Source organism: Ananas comosus, linkage group 13 (assembly GCF_001540865.1).
Source record: "Ananas comosus cultivar F153 linkage group 13, ASM154086v1, whole genome shotgun sequence".
In the NCBI taxonomy this organism is placed as follows: domain Eukaryota; kingdom Viridiplantae; phylum Streptophyta; class Magnoliopsida; order Poales; family Bromeliaceae; genus Ananas; species Ananas comosus.
In genome coordinates, this window is record NC_033633.1 from 10,766,114 (window position 1) to 10,780,888 (window position 14,775).

General features: G+C 33.6%; 1 protein-coding gene across 1 annotated transcript; it reads right to left on the minus strand.

Annotated features, from left to right (window-relative positions):
• On the minus strand, positions 528 to 10,178 carry LOC109719142 (kinesin-like protein KIN-14P). Its single transcript, XM_020245674.1, has 19 exons — positions 9,921 to 10,178; positions 8,429 to 8,595; positions 8,080 to 8,223; positions 7,355 to 7,612; positions 7,193 to 7,264; positions 7,023 to 7,091; positions 6,652 to 6,744; positions 5,642 to 5,776; positions 5,465 to 5,546; positions 5,287 to 5,382; positions 4,995 to 5,171; positions 4,551 to 4,657; positions 4,227 to 4,405; positions 3,947 to 4,108; positions 3,395 to 3,648; positions 3,017 to 3,180; positions 2,767 to 2,928; positions 2,261 to 2,676; positions 528 to 1,201 (listed from the first exon to the last, which is right to left on the minus strand). Exons 1-19 carry the CDS (start codon positions 10,036 to 10,038, stop codon positions 1,048 to 1,050), a joined length of 3,009 nt encoding a protein of 1,002 aa, XP_020101263.1. The 5' UTR covers positions 10,039 to 10,178; the 3' UTR covers positions 528 to 1,047.

Genomic DNA, 14,775 nt, shown 5'->3' on the forward strand with positions numbered 1-14,775 from the left:
ACTTCTAGAAGTAAGTGAAGCCGTTTACTTCCGTATCATTCTTGGCAATAGAGCATTCGATTCGATGGCCAGTACTGTTAAACACGATCTAAGATATTTGAATTATTTAGATCTTAAATTTCATAATTATTCGATATCATTTGCGTAGCCCTCTCAAATGGCTCAAAAATTAACAATCTTTAATGGATAATAATATAAAATAAATTTCACACCACTTGATCACTAAACAAATGCTATTATAAAATCATAAATTACTTTCTAAGAAGTTTAAATAACTCCGAACATATTTAACAAAGCCAATCGTCGATTCAGAAATCCTATCGTTGGAAACAACTCGGGGAAGTAGCCGGCCCCGTTTACTTCTAAAAGTATTCTAGCATTACTCAATAACAACTATAACCAAAAAAAAAAAAAAAAATTGCTATACTATAAACCACAGAGGGTTAATACTAATTTCATGATATAATCTTTGAAGCTGCACTTAAAGAAGTGAAATAATTGAATACAATTTTTAAAAAAATGTCTCCTTTACAATCAAAGTCCCTCACTATATAAAGCAGAGAATTACATGAACTATTGAATGAAATATAATGCCTAAAAAGATTTCTCAACAAACTAAATGATAAAAAGAGCAACAGGGCACAAAGAATAAAGATAATAATAATAAAAAAAATGTATCTTTTTTTTTTTTTCTTTTCTTTTTCCTCTATTCACAAGACCCATAAAAAAATTATAGGCCTATATTCTTCTCTCTCTCTTTCTCTCTCTTCTTTTCTATAGTGTGTGTAACAAGGATGAACATATAATAGAGGTATAAGAAATTCCTATTTTGCACTTGATCATTCAAAAAGATGTAAAGAAGAAGAAGAAGAAGAAGAAGAGTTAACCATCTCTAATATTATCTTCGTAGAGCCCTTCGAGAAATCGTAGATAAATGTCGAGGAAAACGAATTGAAATAATTGCAACTCACCAGCAGTGAGAGAAATAGTTTTTCTCAATCTCTTCGCGCCGAAATCCACATCAATCTGCGCCGTTAGTTATTCATTCTACTTCGAGCTTCCCGATTTTCCACTTGCCGTTCTCTTTCCGTCGATGCCGTTCGAAGAAGGCGGCCTTCCGTTCTGCCGTGACTTCTGGACCGGAACGTTCGGTATTTTGCGTGACGGAGACGGGGACAGATTTTGAACATGATTTGTACTCCTGAATAATTGAAAAACAGATTGAAATATACCAATTAAAAAAAAAAAAAACTATCAGCACTAATCTTCAAAATGCACCTTAAATTTTAAGTTGATTTGAAAGTTTTCGATACCATGCATGCCACACTAACATACATATTTATTCGAAGCAAACTTTTGGAGGGGATTTACAAAATTGTGGGACTTTTGAGGGGTACTAGTGCAATTTCCTCCATGAGACTCATTATCTACATTACATGAATATAAACAGAAGGAAATCCTGAAGAACAATAACGAATAGTTAATTGCCGTCAAAATTGTTCTTTGCATTGTACTAATACACTATTGAAAGGTATATATTAATTTATTTTGTTGAAGTTTGTAACCTATGTCAATTGCATCTAAAAGTTTCAATTTTGACAATTTAGTCCTTGAAGTTTGTCCCGCTTAACAATTTAAGTCTTTCTGTTGGTCTATCATCTGAAAAGAACCAGTTACCATTGCCGTTCAAAACCGAACCTAAAATGTTAGTCATGTCACCTAAGTACTCCAAAGACACCATGCTAATGTGCATTTTTCTTTATGCGTCGTGACATAGGGTCGTGCCGAGAAGTTACTGGTACGATACGAGACACTGTGTGTCATGTCATACTTTGCTAGGATGTGCCGGTCACAAAATTAGCTGTGCTTATACAATATGACATGAAATAATTATTTTCTTTAGCACTACTAATATATTCTAAGTGCTTATAATATATTTTTATCAAATTTTATGCACTTTATTGAGGTAATTACTAGCTAATTTCACATAAAAGAGAATTTTAAACCGTGCCATCAGCACAAGTGTTGTAGCATGCCAATAGCTTGTTAGCATGGTACAGCACAATGGGCGTGGCCCATGCCGATGGATGCTTAAATCCTTTACGCAGGACAAATTTCATGGAAGAAATTTGAAATTCAGAGGAAGAATTTGGAATCATGGTCCAACTTCGATAACTATATTCTTTATCAAACCTAATTCATTTCCGAATTCTCAACTATCACCTAGTGCACCTAATTTCATCATTTCAGTAAAAATCACCTGTTATCTGGAATCTTCATGGCCTTCGACTGAGGCTTCTTAGTCCTCGGTGCAACCCCATTGCTCGTGCTTGTGACCTTCGGAACATTGAATTGCAACATCATATCTTGTTCCGAAGAATCGCTCGTCGCGATATCTAGATCGTCTGAATCATCAGTCGCGACAGATTCAGCACCACTTCTTTGCTGATCCGAATAAACCCTCATATCGGGAGAATATCTCTGGTAGAATAAGCTCGGCAACTGCACATTATCCCCTTCCCATTCTCTCAAGGAATCCAAGTCCCTATCATTTTCGAGCTTATCCATGACAATTTTGTCCACCCAATCCCCTACTTCTTTGTCATCATTCGCCGTTAATAGCTCTTCCAGATCATAGTTTGGCTTCTTTGGGACCAGAATTCCATTGCCCCGCATCTTCATAGAAATAAAAAGAAAACAAAAGTTAAAAATTAGATTGTACCAAGTAAGTTAACACTGGACATAACAGTTGTATCGATACATTACCTCTATATTACCGACATCTTCCATTGGCTGTCGAGGGTTAGGGTTTCCAGGAGAACCTTCACCGGATCTCGTCTTGAATATATCCGGGCTAGACATTGTACTTCGAAGATGATGCCCATGTTCTTCATTTTGCCTAGCTAACGCCGCCTTAAGACTAATTATCTGGAACATAGAAAAGATTACCATTTTCATATTTTAAAACACTAAAAGCAACTAAATTTAACACTAAATATGAATTTCTTATGAAAACCTGTTCTTTGAGCTCTTTAACTTCTCCGTTTTCTTTATTCAACCGGGCCGCGCCAAGCTCAACGGTCGCGACACGCTCTGCAAACTTAAGAGTGCTTAGGGTCTCGCCAATGGCGTCCATCTCGGGGCTTATGTGAACAAACATTAATGTTTTAGCTTGCCCTCCTGAACATTGAAACCAAAATTATAACCTTTCAAAAACATAATAGGGTAAAAATGTATCAATGGTTACGAACTACCGCGATATTGTGTAAGTAGTCCTTTAACTATCCACTTAGACACCTAAATCCCTAGACATTCTAATATATTTTCGAAGTTCACATTCCGTCCAGAATAGAAATTCATTTTTGAAAATAAAGATTGGAAAAGTATTTCTTACCAAGTGAGTCTTGTAATAGCTGCGTGAGTTTACTATTCCTATACGGAACATGCGAGTTTTTCTGGGCGAGAGAAGCTATTACATCTCCGAGAGCCGAGAGTGATTTGTTTATGTGCTGCGCCTCTTTTAACCTGTCTCCTCGGACCTCCGACTTGTCGACTCTCTCACTACCCGCCAAATCGACTAGATGCATGCATCCGCGCAGAACAGCTCCGGAAGTTAAATCTCTTCCTTGAACGTGAACGGTTAAGCAGCTGCAAGTAAATGGAAGTGATTTTGTTTTAATTCGGATGTTTTTCCATAACAAAATCCACTATTTCTATTGATTTTGCAAATTTGGTAAACTTTGAATTGTGTGCTTTCGACAAAAGTATCCTTGCCCGGAATCCAGGGCCCATAATATGCGAACTACCAAATAATGATGAAGTGTGTTAAAGTTGCAAAACTGGAAAAAAAAAGAGAAGAAGAGAGTATATATGTGGGTTATTTTTCCACAAAACACCCTACACAATTTACTATCTAAAGTAGAAGAGGCAGATTTTGAATATGAACCTGTGAGAGCGACTACTGCGGTCGTTCATTGCCGTAGCACTGACCACACGATTCCTTTGACCTAAGTTCATCAACTCAATAACCTCCGAAGTCGACGTAACTGGGACCATGCTAGCATCTGGCACGGCGAGTCCTTTTTGCGAACTATTCCGAATCTCTAATGTTTTTACTTGTTAAGGTTATCAAACTCGCATCCACTACCGAAAAAATATGTAGCTCTGTCACAGCACTAGTTGATAAAATTATAGAGAAAACTAAGGACAGTTTAAGAAAAGGATATCTTTTGGTAACTCCGTCACTTGCGAGGAGATCTCTCACTTGCTCATTATAAATCTCAATCATTTGAACGGTGATCTCATAACAAAACGTGTCTCTTCTCTGCTCTGAAAGGTAAAATAGATCGTTCAATGCCCTATAATTAACTCCGAGACTTTGCTCTGTTAACTCGTTTGGCCCACTCTGCACAGTAGAACACCCAAAAAAAAAGAAGGAAAAGCAAAAAAGTAAAAAAGAAAATGTTCAATTCCATTTGGAAGTCAAAATGTATTCAAAGTTTGATCAAACCTTAAAGGACAGATAGAAATTTATCAAAAATTTTTCTCACCATCGTATGAGTCTTTCCTGATCCTGTTTGACCATATGCAAAAATGCATACATTATACCCATCAAGAACGGATCGAATCAGAGGTTGAGTGTCTGAGAAAACCTCTTCTGCACAAATTGAAAAGAGAGCTTATTATTACAAAGCAATATTTTTTACTCATCAAGAAGAAAAAAACACATGCATACATAAAAATAATTCAAATTTATAATTTAGTCTAAATTTCCTGTACACAAATGCCGTTAGCTTATATAATTTGGGCAGTTTTTGTGAGTACAAAGTGATACATATAATAAGTTTATGGACGGCGTATATCGGAATTCAGGCACTGCAGTCTTGCAGGGCATATGTATATAAGTTATTTTGCAAGGATGTATTCGTAAATCTCTAATAAATCTTAGGAAGGAAAAAGGAAAATGTGAAGTAGGAAAATACTTAGCCACTCACCTTGAGTGGCCGATGGTCCAAACACTTTATTGAAGGTAAACGATTTACGCCCTTCTTTGCTATACTTCGCAGGGGTGATGATGGTGATGGTGCCGTCATCAATTCGACCGATTGTGCTCGCATTGCATGTTTGTCCAGGCAAAAAGGGCCTTACACGGCAATATACTCTAATATTTCCTAATAGGCAAGAAACATAACTTAATCCAATAGGGATATAATTTGAAGGATCTTTTTTCAAATAGAAGGAAAATAAAAATAAAATAATGGAGGGTGAAAGAGTTCGTCGTCTTACCTCTAAGATCCTGGATTTGGTTGTACAACTTTCTATTTTCCTCAAGAACTTTGTGATACCCAGAAGCAGCATGAGAAAGGACATGGAAATGCTTACCTAGTAGAAAAGATTAATGTAAACTGTTGTTTCAGCGAAAAAGAAAACCATTGTAATAAAAAAGAGCTAAAAATAATCTTACCAAGGTTGGCAAATTCGTCGGAGTACTGTATTTTCATATACTCTATACCAGATTTAGTAGCACGAAGGGCATGTCTTAATTCCTACAATACGAGGGGTGCGAAATATTAAATAAGTTGATGCCAAATAGCCATTAGACTAAAATTTTTTTAGGGATTACTAAAATATATAATATTACTTCAATCTCTTTTTGTTGTCGGTTGACAATTAGCTGTTGCTTTAGATGATTGTCGTTTGATATCTCTCCAGTTTTGAGACCCATGCCAATGTCCTCTTTTTCCAAATCGCTAGAAATTTCCTCTTCCTTGTCCACCTGATACATAATGATTTATAAGTTACACACTTGATCAAAATTCATAAAAGGTATTTAGTCAATATTTTCCATTTGTGCATAAAAATGTAAGGAATTGTTTTGAGATACTCCGTCGCATATCATGATTAGACTTTATCGCCCTGTAGTGCAATGTGTAACACTTCATTGCCGTTATTAAGCACATGACAATTGATGGCTCATTGAAACATTAAGTCTCTATTTGGATGCATGAATATCTTATTCTGTATATGTCTCTAATTTACTCGAGAAGCTTGTAGTGTTTGGTAGATGAGAAATGCGCGGAAACGTCAAGAATGGAGTAGCATTCTCCACCTTCAGCTCATTTTTTTCGAAATAACATAAATCTTCTTATAGGTGAAATATGTTATCATACCAAATCATGAATATTAAGATCTCTCAAGGAGCAAAAGATCAAACTCATAAACTCCAATCAGACAAGAAAATTTCATACTAAATATGTTATCCAAGAATGGCTTATTCCGACATCCAAACTACAAGGCCTGAGGGTCTATTTGGATGTCGGAACTAGTTAAGAGCAAATAACAATCAAAAAGGGTTTAACACTTTAGTCTCATTGATTCTTTAAATTTATAATAGTAAAACGAGTTGCGTGATTGTTATGTGCTCAAGTTTGACAGCAAGTCCTAACAGCAAATTGGAGCAACAAATTCAAGCTAGCGCAATTGGGCTATACCGCAGAAGTCTCTGTGAAATTTTGCGTAAACTATAACATGATAGGCAATCATAGACGAGTCTTCAATATTCCTGCCCCTCCCCAAAGAATAACACAACGAGCATCGGAGAAAAGAATTTCTGATGAAGGATTCATATTAAGGACTAAGATGCAAATGTACCTCATTATCAGTAACGACAGATGGAAGCTCCGTCGAATCGTTCGGTCTGAAAACGGACTTAACATCATTAGTGTCCTTCAAAGTTGTCTTCACCTGTAAAGTTTTTAAACATCAAAGTCAAACAGCCTGAATGCAGCTTTTATGACGATCCAGTTGTCAAAAAAAAAAAAAAAAAAAAAAATGAGGGGTCAATTTATTGTATTTGGTTTAGTAGGGAAAACAAAAATGCCATATAACCCAGTTTATTGTGTATAGAACCATACCATGCTAAAAGTAAGAAAATTAATATAAAATTGCATTAGAGAATTAAGCTCTACATGACTACGCACGCCGCAGTATTATATGTAAGGCAAGCAAAGGGTAGAGCATACCAACTCATTTTGGCTTGCAATTCGACGCTCGAATTCCTGCATAACTTTACTTAACATCGACTCCACAAGCTGCACAAAATTATAGCGTCAATTCCCTCGTATTCATAGATCATAATCATGATCACGTTCAATAAAGTCCTTAACGAAATTCTTAATCTCAGAAGTCTCACCACTGGAACTTCTTCTGGCTTCCTATCTGATAAAATCGTCCGCACAAGCATGTTTAAAGACTGAGAGGTTGTCTACATACAAGAAAACGAAAAGATTGATTAGCATAATAAGTCGTGATAAATTGTAGGAGGGAAAAGAAAATTCTGATTCAGCTTACCAACCATTTCAGTAGATTCAACGGAGAAATCAACACTTAAGTTTTGCTCCGCCGATAAGCCATCATGAAACCGCTCGCCCGACTGGGTTCTAAATAAGGAATTCATGAAGGGTTCGGAATTTTTCCTTACAAAATGTTTCCCTGTGGTAGCTGGTTTTAATATCCCCCCATATTTCCACGAGCTTTGCCGGCCCATTTGCTTGTTTTCGCCGAAGGATTTAAGAGCGAGGACACAATTCACAACTCGAACACCCTTCCCTCCCTACAAAACCAATCAAAATATAATTAAACATTCAGAGGGACGAAAGGCATCAAAGTGCAACTTTTTTAATTTTCACTAACAAGAAAATATAAGGGCTCGTAGGAGAATTTTACTAGAAAGGCTAGAGAACCCTGTTTCTTGATGAATCCTCTTAACACCAACATTCTTAAATTTGCACAACAAAATGCGGTGGACAAGGTCAAATTTGAATTTGCTTAGCTTGATTGAAATGAAAAGCCTCTAATATCGATGGGATTGGATCCCCAAGTATCCAATTTACCGAAAACGGTATATCTTTGGAATGGACGAGATTAGATAAGTCATGAGAAAAGGTAGAGATTTGCATTTTTTAACGACAATATAAGTAACTCCCTAAGATCAAAAGTTCAATTTAGACAAAGCGCGGTAGACAAATTTTGAGCTTTTTTTTTTTGCCAATGGGACTGAAGTTAAACAAACGATCCCACCTTTTCAAGATCAGAAGCCTCAAATGTAGGTAGGCCTAAGTCCTCGAGGGCAACAAGAAAGTTCCTCACATTCTCAAAGTATTGATATGCCGACAAAGCCGCCCCGTCGGGGGGAAGTACTGAATCCGCCGGAACTTCTACCACCTAGAAAACAATCATCAAGTAAGAGAATTATTCGCACACACTAGCAGGCCAAGGAACCTTTCATGATACAACATTGGTTACAAAAAATCGAGCATGTTATCGGTAGGTTTTGATCGTCGAGGAGGGTAAACTACGAACTACCATATATCTAGAGGGGATTGTTGGCGTTCTAGTCGAACAGAAACTGGAGAAAAAGAAAACCAACCTTCGGCACGGCGCCGGGTTGGACTTTATTGAGTGCATTGCAGAGAACAATCCCGTTTCTTAAGCCGAGCCTGAATTCCTCCTCGGAGGGCTCCTCGGGCAAATCTCTTGCAGCCACCATCCCGACCGTCCTCCTCAGCCATCCGGCGGCCTCGTATCTCCTCGCAGCTGAATCAATCAAATAGAATAATATACAAGAAAAAAAAGGGAATTAATTCTTTGTATTTGTTTTACCCATAATTCTCAATAAAGTTGGATTCGAAATGTTAAAAAAGATATTAAATAATCTCGATTACTCGCTGGGAATTAAAAGAAGAGTATCAATGTAAAAACTCACACATAAGGTACCCTCTTATTTGGAACTGAAAATATATATGTATATATATAAATATTTGTATACTAAAGAGAAAAAGAAATTAAAACAATGTGGGACTATAGAGGCCATTAATTAGCATCAAATTACGTCCCAACACAAATTCATTTAGCAAAAAGATATTGGAAATTAGGAAAATAAATAAAATAAGAAATTTTCGTAACAAAATAATCGATTCATAACAAAGGTGATAAAAATCCAATTTTTACTAAAAAACAACAAAAATTCTTCCTGTATAACTCCAACCAATTTCACCAATACATATTTAAGTAAGATCACAAAGATATTAAAATGTTATTCATGAAAAAAAATTAGAAACAACTCGAGAAATTTCACAGAAAAAAGGGGAAAAAAATCTATCAGAGAAAGAGAAGAAAATAAAATTAAAAAAAGAAGAAGGAACTCTCATATAAAACATATCCTCGTTGATAAAAATCAAATTTTTACTCCGAAAAACTTACCAAAAAAACAAAGAGAAAAGGAAATTTTTTTATCACCTAGTAGTATATTTCTTTTGAATTTAGTAAAATTTTCAAAATATTCTATCAAAATTTATTGGAAGTTTCCGGTTTTATATATTACAAAATTTATAAAATGTTTGAGTACCAAAATATTACTCTGTAGATTAAAAAAATATTCTATAACAAAAATAAAAAAACAAAGTTAAATTCCGATAAAAAGCACTAAATCGAACATATTATCACTAATTTTATTCATAAAATTAAAATTCTTAAAGCTCAAATACCTTTTCCAAAGTGTGACATAGCTTAGTTAGGTCCATACATTTTCAACCAAAAAAAATCATGCAAAAATCACGAAAAGTTGCGAAAAAATTCATGCAAAAAACAGATTTTACATCGAAAAATTGGAAAAAAAATCGTGGAAAAATATATTAAAAAATCCGTTAAATTCTGATAAGAGGCACTCAAATAAAACATATTATTGATAAATTTGTTACTAAAATAAAAAATTTTAATGCTACAAAGATCCTCGCGATTCAGCCAAAAAAAATCATGCAACATTCACGAAAAATACCGAAAAATTCACGGAAAAATCTGATTTCGACGCCGAAAAATTGCGAAAAAAAGAATTCGTGGAAAAATCGGAAACCCTAACACACCCGCCTCCTCGGCCTTCCTCGAGGCCAAATCGCCGTCGCTGAGCCGCGCCCCGTGCTGCTTCAGCACGTCCTCCACCACCGACGCCACCTCGATCGAGAACACCCCCTCCGTCGCCATCTCCTCCCCCAATTTCCACCAATTGGAACCCTAGAAATTCCCCGATCGACCTCGCAGGAGCTCGAATCCCCTGACAAAAATGGGATTTCGATGAGAGAGAGAGAGAGAGAGAGAGAGAGAGAGAGGGGGAGAGGATTTGAGTGTGTGGGCGCTACGAAAAAGAGGAGAGAGAGAGAGAGAGGGATTTAGAGAGAGAGGGGAATGGTCCGAGCCTTACTCCGAGCCTCTCGCTTTTATTATTTTTTAATTTTGGGATGAAAAATTGTACGATGAACCCTCAACTATTGGCTATTTTGTAATACCCTCTCAACTCTGATTTTCTTTTGGGAAAATTTCAAATACCACATCTGTGTGGCTTCGCACTTTTTTTTTATTTTAGTACCTTATGATTTAAAATGTATCAATTTATAATTTTATTTTTTTCTTTTTATTATCTACTCTATTAAATTTTTTTCGTTAAATTAGTGATAAAATTAAAACTAGAAGATACTAAAATGAATATTCAATAACCCTGGGTGGAGTATCTAATGTTTTTTTGTATATAATTTAACGAAATGTTAATGGAAGAGTTCATGAAAAGAGAAAATAAAAATCACATGGTACTAAATTGATATATTTTAAACCATAAGGTACTAAAGTGAGAAAGTGCGAAATTACAGTGGTACCATTTGAAGTTTACCTTTTCTTGGTAAAAATACACAAAACTTACGTAAGCTACATACGATTTTTTGGGTAAAAATCGAGCCCGAAACGGTTAATTTTTTACCATATTTTAAAATATATTATATTAAAATTTAAATCTTTAAAATATAAATTTTAATATAATATCTAACATTCACATATATATATCCAGGTTCGAATTGGATTTGTGTTTGAGTTCGGGTTTGATCAGGTTCAGACAAAATCCATATCTGATACGTTTCCATCCAATTTTCGGTTTTTATACTTGTATCCAAAATTATATTCACTTTTAGTATATATCCTTCCTGTTCGGATTCAAATTATAGTAATTTTTGGAGTCCGAACCCACTATTATTGTATCATCAATCACAATAGTGTCACATCATTTTCATATTAACGAGATATTAATATTTAATAAGTTTAATTGGTTTGTGAAATTTGATTACAATAATTAAGAAAGTCAATTACGATGAGGAACTAAGATGGGGAGTAAAATAGAACAGACAAGAAGTACAAGGTCTGAAGTGTGAAATTGTGCATGGACTAATTGAATAAGAAAAATACTACTTGTACACCCAAAAAGAGGTGTATGATATATACCCCAATTTATAAATCTTTTTTTTTGAGTTTTGAATGTAAAAAAAAAAAAAAAAATGATAAGACAATGTCAAGGATCCGTTACGGGCTCTTAGATAAAAAAAGTATAAGATTTATACATTAATTTCATGTATAAAAATAGTAGTGCTCATTGAGCATTGCTATCCACACATCTGAAAAAAATGTATGTATTATATCCCAGACAGATAGGTGGGGTGTCAGGTGCACATCCTGAATGAATTGTATAGATAGCATTTTTCAAACTAATTTTGAAAGATAAACGTTACTGACTCACCAAAATAAAAGTATAAATTTTATACCCTCTAATACTAGTATGTAAAATTTTTTTAAAAATTTTTTATATTTACAAAAATTGATAAAACATATGAGCTCTTGGATAGGGAGCAATGCTATCCATACATCCAAAAAAAAAAAAAAGCATATCTTATATTAAGAAAGATGGGTGAGGTATCAAAATACACATCTTAAATAAAGTCAAAAATAGCATTTTTCTTGCTAATTTTGGATGATAAATACTACTGATTCACCAAATGATGATTATAAATCTTAAACTCCCTCATCCTAAGACATAAAATCTTTTTAAAATTTTTAGTATTTTTTTAAAATTTGACAAAACATATGACCTTTAGGTAGCATGGCTTATTTTGGAAAGTTATTAAGTAGGTAGAGTAATTGAGGCTTAATGCCTTAAATATACCTTATTTAGAAAAAGGGTCTTCATTCATTGTGGGGTTCTACTTTGGCACCCTTTTGGGTGCTTTTGCTTTAAGTGCTTTTATTAATGATCTTAGCTTTTTCTTTTTCATAATTAATTTTTTTTAATTTGCCCCATTTTAATAAATAAATTTATTACTTGCTTTAAAACACTATCAAATTACTTATTATTTAATAGTGCATCCACTTTCTAATAACTAAAATAAATATATCATAATTTCTATGAAAAAAATAGTATTATAACATTTTTGAATTATTATTTAATGTGCACCCACTTTATTGTAACTAATAAATGTATCATAATTCAATTATGAAAAAAGTTGCACCATGATCTATGGACCAAACTTGGTATAATATTATGGTTGGTAAAATATCTTTTGCTTTTTTTATTGTTTGTTTTTTACCTTCATTACCAATTCCAAAGAAACATTTTGGAAATTAAGGAGGCATTTAATTATGGACCTCTTGAAATTGTGAAAAAGAAGCAAACTTAAAAAATAAGTTTCTATTTTATGTTATGATTAGCCAATAAGGGAAAAAAGCTATATAGAAAAGGATCATGATAACTTCTCAAGAAATTTTCATGTTACATGGTGTTTTTATTGGGAAATGTGTGTTTGAATATTGTGAGAATGTTAGTTTATATGTAATTCATTGTTAGGTTGAAAATAATTTTCAGTTGAACTAGATTTCAGATAAAAATTATTACTTAAAACAAGATCCCTTATGATACTTACCTTGAAAAAATAGAGTTAGGAAGGAATTTAATCAATCAAGACAAATCAAATAATAAAAATGAGCATTTATTGCTGAAAATAAGTTCACCCACTTTTACTTTTGATGAAACAAACATTCTCCGAAGAATTCATATTTGAAACCGACCGTCCCTAAAGCAAGTGGCAAAGGGTTTGGTGGTTGATACTTAAGGTCCTAAGTTCTAATCCTAGTTGATTCATATTTCCAGCTAAGTTTATTTCTAAATAAAATAAAACGAAGCGGGTGGCGTGTTATCTATATCTCAAAAAAAAAAGAAAAGAATCCATATTTGAAAAGCTCTAAGAATGAAAATTCTTAAAATTTCCTCCCAAATTTTGTAGATGGAAACATAAATCAAAATTACATTTTACATCATTCTAAGTGGTTGGTCATGTCATCTTTTGTGATAAGCGTGTTTTGCACTAACTAAATTGATTTATACACGCAATTTTTACTTACAGACAGTTAAACACAACATCAGTATTTTGCGGTAGTTTCAACTTTATAGAATCAAGTGGATTGGATAAAACTATAATTATTATCTTTCAATTTATTAAATTGCTAATTGGACAACATTTACAACTACATTCAGCCAAACAAATTCGCCAACAAATAAAGTAAGCATAGCTCTAATATTGCTAAAGATTTTTTTACGTGGTTTCAAAGCTACTTAATTTGTTTTACATTGATAGGTGACTTAAAATGAAAGGAGTGAAAAAGATGTAAAAATCCATCATTACAAAATAACCACTACAATAGATTAAAGACACAATCTATTGATTGATCACATAAATTCAACTTCTTATGTGTACACTAATATATTATTTGGCAATTAAGGATACTCCCAACCATAAAAAAAAAAATATAATAAAATAGATGTTACTTAGAAGGTGTAATAATGATGGGGAGTTGCTTGTGATAGTAGTAGTAGGAGCATTAGTTGGTGGTTTCTTGCTACAAACTTTACAAGTGCTTTACATTCACAATTGTAATAATAAATTATTCAAATATATAATTTTAGGATAAATTTCAGATACCATCCATATGGTTTCGTATTTTCGCACTTTAGTACTCTGTGGTTTAAAGTGTATTAAGTTAGCATCGTGTGGTTTCATTTTTATCTTTTCGCCAGTTTCTTCGTTAATATTTCGTTAAATTATTAACAAAAAACTTCAGATATTCCACTTAGGTTTATCGAATATTCACTTTAGTACCCTTTAGCTTTAACTTTGTCACTGATGTAATAAAAAAAAATTAGTAGAACCGATAATAAAAAAATAAAAATGAAACCACATGACACTAAATTGATACACTTTAAATCACATGATACTAAAGTGTGAAAGTATGAAACCACAGAGGTGGTATTTGAAGTTTTTCCACAATTTTATATGTCTGCTCAAAGGGGATTCATTGTCACGCCTCGATAATTTCATATCGTATAAAAAAAAATAGTGATCAAAATATAAGGACCAGGAACTTTGATACTCATAACTGACTTAAGTATTTTGAGCCGGTAGCTAGTTCGAGTCGGAAGAGTTATTAGTATCAGTAAGTCGAGTCGTTAAATTTCTTATTAGAATCGATTTGTTAGATAAAAGTATGACAAGAGTTTAAAAGCATCCGGTGAATTTTGTCGACGGAAGGGAACCTGACAAGATAGTAAATTGCAGATTATTTTAAATTTTAAATCTATTTAAAATTACGGAAATATATGGGAAGGTAATTAACGTAATTTTTAATTCACAAGTATAAATGAGACATGATCTAAAGTGCAATAGCAACCATTGTAATTGAACAATTATTTTATTTAATAAAATAAATAATGGAGTTTTTAATTGTTATAAAATAAAGGAAAATTATCATAAAACATTTTTTTTTTTAAAAAAAAGAACCGCCAATAAAGACTCGTTCCATGTACACGATTGCTGACCCTCTCCAACGGTCGACAAATTCAAAAATGTTAGGCTC

Bases quoted from the DNA above. Each gene is read 5' to 3' on its own strand.
- LOC109719142 (XM_020245674.1), bottom strand. From the start codon at position 10,038: ATGGCGACGGAGGGGGTGTTCTCGATCGAGGTGGCGTCGGTGGTGGAG. The intron at 7,265-7,354 runs GTTGGTAAGCTG...TCTTGTATGTAG, and splicing joins CCGTTGAATCTACTGAAATG to ACAACCTCTCAGTCTTTAAA. The intron at 2,929-3,016 runs GTTTTCATAAGA...TCTATGTTCCAG, and splicing joins TTAAAGAGCTCAAAGAACAG to ATAATTAGTCTTAAGGCGGC.